The 8,350-nt window shown below is 37.6% G+C and overlaps 1 protein-coding gene across 1 annotated transcript; it reads left to right on the top strand.

Annotated features, from left to right (window-relative positions):
• The first annotated feature begins 5,244 nt into the window (after positions 1-5,244).
• LOC131407848 (olfactory receptor 8D1) lies at positions 5,245-6,171 on the top strand. The gene has a single exon (XM_058544451.1). It carries the CDS (start codon positions 5,245-5,247, stop codon positions 6,169-6,171), a length of 927 nt encoding a protein of 308 aa, XP_058400434.1.
• Positions 6,172-8,350: the final 2,179 nt, after the last annotated feature.

Raw genomic sequence — 8,350 nt, forward strand, 5'->3', positions numbered from 1 at the left:
GCCCTTTGGGATAAAGAATCTTCTTCGCCCCAACTGTTCCAAAAAAGACTCAATAATTCCAACCCCTCTCAAAATTTCCAAATCTAGAGACACAAATGTTTAAAAACAAGACTACCCTAAATGCTTAAAATATTTTTACCCTGCAAACCAAGACGAAGGATCTAAGATGAAGAAGAAACATGTCTGTCTTGTCTTCATACTGAGGTAACGTATTTCCGTTTTCCCATATTTTGTTCCTTTCTGTATTCAATCATATAAAAAACACCTTAAATTTTGATTAGCATTTTTGCATTCAATTCATTGAATTAAATTGAGGACAAATTCATTATTTTAGTTGATCACAATAAAACTTTGAAGCAGGTATTTTGCTTCTACTTCACAGAATAGAACACTGAGGTTTACATTAAATGACTAGGCCATGTTGCAAACTCATCTGCAGTGGAGTCAGCCCTTGAATTAAGCTCCTTTGCATTAAAGCTTTTCCATTGGTTTGCTGAGTAGGCTATCATTTCTCTCTCCCTTGTTAAATTTATTTAACATTTTCGTTACCAACTAAATATAAGAAGCACTGAGTTCACAAAGTTGAGCAGATTTCTTTCTAGCTGGACAATTTAAAGCCTTTAATGCACAAAAGTTCACTGTAGACTTCCAAGAAAGGCAAATGGAAACACTTACTTGGAAATAGAAGCACGTCTGTTTTATTTTGTTCTTTTTCTTCACAGAACATCAAGAGCATTGTCTGGGAAATGCTACTCTAAGCTATGAGCACACAGTGCCTCAGTGTGCTCCTTTAAGGGTGCTATGGAAAATGTTCTTTAAGTAATTTGTGGGCATTTAATATTGTCTTAGGTAACAGACTATTCAAATGCCAAAAACACATCTTTTTCTTTTCTGTATTTCTTCCAAGCCACAGTCAGCATTAGGTAATATTCAGAGATCAAGAAATTTGTGTTGGATCTCTATTAGGCCTATTTTAAACCACTTCAGGATGTGCAATGTCACCAGTTTGCTCACAATGCATGAGTTCCCTGCTCCCGTTGTTGTCCTAGGTTTGTCCTTTCCTTGAAACATTTTCAAATCTGAACCATTCTATAATGATCAAATTACTTTGTAGTCTTTCAGTCTCTGAGGGTTGTGTAATGAGTTAGAAGGGAAGAGATGTCAATAATAGATATTAATCCATCATTTAAGTAAAAGCAGAAGAGATTAGTGGAAAAGAACAAGGACTCTGAAGCTAGACTCCCTAGGATCAAATACTGACAGTACACTTAAATTCTCTGTGCCTCAGTTTCTGCATGTGTAAAATAGGGATAAAAATAGTACCTACTATTTCAAGGGTTTTTGAAGAATTAAATAAGATGATATATGTAAAGCACTTAGAAGTAATATGCAATCAATGAAGAAGAAGAAGAATCATTTTGGTCTCTGGTCACCTTTTCAATACAGGCAGACTACCTCCTCTAGGTGTTATAAGTGCATTAACAAAATTAAAATGTGCATCCTTAGAAGGTTTCAGTAGGAAGTCTACTTTATTCTCCTTGGAGAAGTGGCAGTAAAGCATTTCAAAACAGTCATTTTCTGTCTTGCCTTGTAAGTAAGCACAATCATGCCTTGCTGTTCAGGAATGACTAGTGAACACCCGCCTGAGCCCATTTCAAGCTTCACTTGGAAATCTCCCACCAATAAACCTTTAACCCCAAGCCTGGGCTCTTTCCCTACTTTTCCTATTGAAACATTCACATTCTTTGGCTCTCAGATCACTTTGTCTTGCTTCCACTTTACCCAAGGCTGTACTCCTTTCTTGACCCCCAAAGAATAATTTCTGGTCCTCAAGTTGGGGAGGGAAGTCAATAGGGTAATATTTTTGAAGAGATTTTTTTCATGAAGAACGATTGCATTTACTGAGTACCTACTATGTTCCAGAGAAAATATTAGCAAGATAATATTTCTTATTTAAGTTTTTGGATTTGATTTTCTTACTATACCCAAAATGATTTAAGTCTATGTTGTTGGTGGTTTCATCAAGAGCACTAGAGATATATGCTGATTTTATGCCTATACTTGGGCTCTAACCGTCCTAGTATCTGAAGTAAATCTCTTCCACATTTGCACATCCTTAAGCTACACTTGAGACTTCATTTTCTGTGAAAAATTTCTCTAAATAAATATTTAGAAAAAAAATTATTTAAAGAAACCTTTTTAACCAGGACCAAAAATCTAGAAGCTATTAATTAAACAGCCAAATATATTCAGCTATTTAAATATTTAAAAATCTTTCTAGCAAAGATACCATAAATAAAACTATAAATAAACAATAGAGTGGAAAAAATATTGCAGTGCAGAGGATAGACAGAAGGTTAATTTCTATAACAGACAAAGAGTATTTACAAATTAAAAAGAAAGTGATAAACAATACAATAGACAATTTAAGAACAAATCAAAATGGCCAAAAACATATGAAAAAGTGCTCACATTCATTAGAAGACGAAAAGGCAAATTATGTAACAATGATCTATCATGTAAAACCCAACAAACTGGCAAAAACAGATAATATGTACTGCTAGTGGGGATGCAGGAAAAAGGGCACTCACATATTGATACCAAAAATATATGTATTACAGTATTTTTTGGACATCAAGGCTGTGCCATTTATATAAAGAAAATATTTAAAAACTCTGACTCATAAATATCTCTCCTGGGAAATTATTTAAAAAAAATAAAAAACTAATATGTGTATGTGTGTATTTTTTAATGACATTATATTTAATAGTAGCAAATTTTTTTTTAAATCTAGAAAAACATTAATGCTTATCAATAAGAAGATGTAAATATACCATGGTATATCTATATCACTGAATTTGTCACTATTTAAAATATGTCGCTATTTAAAACAATGTATTAGAGCTACCACTTTGCCTTGGAGGAATATTCTAAAGATATCTTTGAATGAGAAGAGAAGATGCAAAAATAAATTGTGTGTAATAATATTGTCCTACATTCTAAGCAAAAGACAAAACTCTATGTGTGTGTAAACTTATATGAGCACGTAGAAAATTAACTAGGGGGTTCGGCTGGCCCGGTGGCTTAGCGGTTAAGTGCACGTGCTCTGCTAATGGCGGCCTGGGTTCGGATCCCGGGCGCGCACGGACTCACCACTTCTCCGGCCATGCTGAGGCCGCGTCCCACATACAGCAACTAGAAGGATGTGCAACTATGACCTTAAACTATCTACTGGGGCTTTGGGGGGAAAAAAAAAGGAGGAGGATTGGCAATAGATGTTAGCTCAGAGCTGGTCTTCCTCAGCAAAAAGAGGAGGATTAGCATGGATGTTAGCTCAGGGCTGATCTTCCTCACAAAAAAAAAAAAAAAGAAAGAAAATTAACTAGGGGGAAGTTAATTAAAGGTTCTATGAATGGGAGGTCAAGAAACAAAGGAAAAGAAAAGGCAATACTAAAATAAAAATAGTACACTTTATATTTATTCATTTATGTGTAGTTATAGACATATTTGATATATAGTAATTTAAAAGACTAGCATCTAAAAAAAGAGAAAAAACATTAATTTAATTGGATCTTAACTTGATTAAAAGATGGGGGACAGTGAAGTTGTGCAAAATTATGCAATTGGTAATTTTCCCCCCTCCCTCCAGTAGCCCCATCATCTTTGAGGAATGACCATGAACATAATACATTTCTCCAACAAATGTATATGGAATGTCCACTGTGCCTTAGGCATTAGGGGCACAAAGATGGGTAGAAACAGTCCCTGTCCTTGAAGAGCTTAAAGCCTAGTGCAGGGAGTTTGAGAATAAAAGAGACAGCCGTCACATACACTGCATGTTAAAATGAAGGTATATGTGGAATGTTATGGGGACTCAAAGGGGGCCGGGGATTTCAAAAGGAGGTGGCGTTTCAGTTGAGCTAAGAAAGATGACTGTTAATACTGTAGATGATATACAGAAAGAGGCAGAGGCAACAGAATTTAAATGGTAGAGAAGCATGAAAACTGTCCAGTGTTTGCCATACGCAAACTGTCCTATGTGAATGGAATACAGCATGCTTGGGTGGATGCATTGGGTCAGGAAATAGAAGCTTACAAGTTAAGCTGGGGGCTCATTACTGTAGGTCTTAAATGTTTAGTAAAGAATTTGGAGTTTTTCATGAAAGCAATGAGGAACCATTGAATGTTTCTAAATGGAAGAATAGAATAACTAGAATACTACCAAAATACACATCCACCTAAGATGGCTCCATCTGGGATCCAGTTTATGTTGCAAGAGGTTGGACTAATCAGATATCACCACTTCTTCTGGGGAAAATATAGCCCTCTCTTTTACTTCTTCAGAACCAGAGGCCAAACCACCAAGGACACTGAGCCTCAGAAAGTTCAATGTTTACACCAATAGCAACATTCATTTCAGACTTCCTCAGAAACAGCTCTTCCTTCCACAGCAAGGGCTGTTCAGTGGGGTTTCAGGTCTCAGAAGTAAGGAGATCTTGGTTCAATCTTAGGGTTCAAGCCAGCCGGCACTTCTGGGAATGCTTGAGGCATGAGGAGACTGTCATTATGAACTTTTACAGCTAGTGGGCACCTGGGTTACAAGAAATGGTCCTTTGTCAGTGATTCCAGTAGTGAATTCTTCTGCCTCTCCCATCCTTGCCCAGTTTAGTGGAGGGCCAGAGGGTGTTAGATGAATAATTCTGCTTCTGCAGAGCTGTTACCCTTTACTATTAGACACATTTTTCTTCGTAGAACAATGATTAGTTGCCTTATATCCAATTGCAGGCCAACCACCATTCCAATGGAAATAAGTAGCCATTGTCAGCACCCAGACATCATTTTTTTCTTATTTGCAGATGCTGTAGGAGATACCTGCAGGCCTTAGAGTGTGAGAAATCTGGGGAAATTGAAAGAGTAATTAGAATCTTTTCTTCTATTTAACTATCAGCAAATGACTGTTAGCAATTCTCACCATAAAAGGGGCTTTGGTTTTGCTGTCAAATTCAGGTGGTGAATATTTCTAAGTCAGGCAAGGAGCACTTTTTTTGTCATGAAATGCTGGGACCAACTTAGAGGGGGCTCAGTGTGCTTTAGGGAGATAGGACCAGAGATCATGAGAGCTATGATTTAGTCTCTTTATTTCTGTCCACCTCCCTTATGCAGATCTGGTTTTGTGGAAAGAGATTGAAGATCTATTTTAAAATAATTCTTATTTTCCATTTCCACAGAAACCTCTGAAGAAGAATGGTCACAGGAAATCATTCCACAGCAACCAAGTTTGTCTTAGTGGGTTTAACTCAGCAGCCAGAGCTCCAGCGACCTCTCTTCCTCCTGTTCCTGGGAATCTATGTGGTGACAGTGGTGGGGACCTTGGGCTTGATTCTCCTGATTGCAGTCAGCTCTCTGCTGCACACTCCCATGTACTATTTCCTCAGCAGCTTGTCCTTCATTGATCTCTGCTACTCCTCTGTTATTACCCCCAAAATGCTGGTGAACTTCCTAGGGGAGAAGAATATGATCCTTTATTCTGAGTGCATGGTACAGCTCTTTTTCTTTGTGGTCTTTGTGGTGGCTGAGGGTTACCTCCCGACTGTGATGGCATATGATCGCTACATTGCTATCTGTAGCCTACTGCTTTATAATGTGATCATGTCCTCTCCGGTCTGCTCACTGCTTGTGCTGGTTGCCTTCATCCTGGGCTTCCTCTCTGCCCTGGTCCACACGAACGCCATGATGAAACTGTCCTTTTGCAAATCCCACATCATCAACCGTTACTTCTGTGATGTCCTTCCTCTCCTCAACCTCTCCTGCTCCAATACACACCTCAATGAGCTTCTGCTTTTTATCATTGCAGGATTTAATACCTTGGTGCCCACCCTAGCTGTCTTCATTTCCTATGCTTTCATCTTCTACAGCATCCTTCACATCCGATCCTCCGAGGGCCGGTCCAAAGCTTTTGGAACTTGCAGCTCTCATCTCATGGCTATGGGGAACTTCTTTGGGTCTATCACATTTATGTATTTCAAGTCCCCTTCCAGTAACTCCCTGGAACAGGAGAAGGTGTCCTCAGTGTTTTACACAACTGTAATTCCTATGCTGAACCCTTTAACATACAGTCTGAGGAACAAAGATGTGAAGAACGCATTGAGGAAGGTTTTGGTGAGGAAATGAGTCTTGCTTTTGAAAATTTACAGATGGGAGAAATGAATGGTAACAATGAAAACATATTTTTGTTCATTATTCCTTGTTATTCTGATCTAAAGTACATAATATCTGGCTTTAAAAAATATTTCCCCATCTATAATTGATTCAATTTTCTCAATGAAATAAAAAGGCATTTAGTAAAGCAGGTATTAGTGCTCTTATTTTTGATAGGAAAACTGAGGTTTAGATAGTTTTATTTTTTTCTACTTATTATGATAGAAGAAAAATGAGAATTCATATTTTCTCCAATGTTATTCTTCTTTTGCTAATATCCTGTGTTAGTTTATTGGATGCCTGCTATTGGATGCCTGCTACGTAGGAGGTACTGAGTTGACCACTGATATGAGTGCTAAGAGATATGTAACTCAATTCCAGTTCTCCATCAATTCTTGAGGGAATGAGGAAAATACAGAGGAAAAATATAGCAAAAAAGGAAGGAAAAACACTTACAGAAGAAGTATGGCAATTGTAGTTAGTAGGTCTTACTCGAAATGCTTTTACTCTTCTTTTTTTCCTATTCAGCATATTCAAAATCTCTTCATTTCCATTTCCTGAGTGACCTTCACTTTTTTTTTTTTTTTTTTAAACACAATGGTTCTGAGCTAAGAGACCTATGAGCAGGCATTTTCAGGACTATGTTCACAGTTGGGGTTTCCACTAAGTTTGCAGTGAGGTTTGGGAAGCCTGCCTTCCAGGGGAGGTACAATGCCCACATTTGTTGCAGGTGGAGATTGCTCTCAGCAGATCCTGAACTGAGGTGTGGTTGATGTTTCTGAACATGTGATCTCATAGTATAAGTAAGTAAGTAACCATGCACTCTGTAGACAACGTCTTTCCTGGGTTTTCACACATTCCAGGTCTCACATAACATTTTGTTTTTGTTTTTGTTTACTTGTCTGATGTTGTTTTGGGGGTAGGTTGCAATGAAATATGTGTCTACTGTTTTGCATCCCTCAGCTGTTTTCCTCTTCCTCCAAGAAATGTTCTGTTGAATTTTTAGAATTTTAACTTTCATTGCCATTTCCTTCTCTTCATTCAATGACACATTTTAAACCAGCAGCGTTTGTTGAAATTGGATGCCTTTCTCCTTTTACATTTTTTTTTTTTGCTTTTGCCAATATTTCTATATTACGCTGTTGCCAATGTTTCTACAACATTATTCTCCAGATTTTACCTTGGGAAATTATTCTAATTGAGAAATATGAAGTCAGTAGGTCTGGGTCTGCCAAAGTCCCACTGTTCTGACAAAGCTTATCTATCTTTAGTTCCCTCCTTTCAATAATCCCGTCAAGAATACATCTTCCTATCAGTTTATTTAACCAGGTCCTGGACTTTTATCATCACCTTGCACACCTGTCCCTTAATATGTCTTCTCTTTTCTATGCCTTGTTCCATATAGTTCTTTCATACGTTTTCTCAGGGTCCAGGTAATGCCTGTATCTTTTCAAGGTCTCCCATTCTTTAAGATCTTTCAGACTTTAAGGGGAACACATGCTATTTACTCTTTTCAGTGGCTTTAATATTGCAATGAATAGTTTCGGGGATCCAGGTTCCTGGCTTTCAACTTATCATTTTCAATTACATGGGTTTGTAAACTGTTCTCTTTTCTCTCTCTCTCTCTCGTTCCAGTTTAATTAACTTGTTTTGCTTTACTTTATCTTCTTTTTCCTACTGCTCCTGTTATGATTAGAAAATGGAAGCAACCTTTATAAGTCACTTGATTTCCTAAGCAGACATGATTCCTGGAAACAGAGTGTTTCAAGTCCAGATCTTTAAACTACCTTCTTAGTCTCTAGGTTTGCAATAATTTCACTGAGTTTTTTCCTTTCTCACTATAACAAGAAACAATATTCTTTTTCTGTTAAGCCACCTATTTTTATTGTTCATTAATGAAATCTACCACCCATTTAAAGGGAAGTTCCTGACTACAAGAGGGAACTCTGAAGCCAAATCCAGGGACAAGTTGAGCCCACTTGGTGAGAGCTAACTCTTGAGCCTGTGCACAAGCGACAAGAATTCAAGAATTCTCCACAGTTCCATGTCTGGGTCACAAAGGTAGTTTACAGCAACATAAAAGAGTGACACAATTTAGAGCAGCCTAACCATCCCACTCTACTGGTCTCGGAGCTAAATATTTCTTGAAGAC

Source organism: Diceros bicornis, chromosome 7 (assembly GCF_020826845.1).
Source record: "Diceros bicornis minor isolate mBicDic1 chromosome 7, mDicBic1.mat.cur, whole genome shotgun sequence".
Lineage (NCBI taxonomy): Eukaryota > Metazoa > Chordata > Mammalia > Perissodactyla > Rhinocerotidae > Diceros > Diceros bicornis.

Coding starts and splice junctions, on each gene's coding strand:
- LOC131407848 (XM_058544451.1), top strand. CDS start 5,245: ATGGTCACAGGAAATCATTCCACAGCAACCAAGTTTGTCTTAGTGGGT.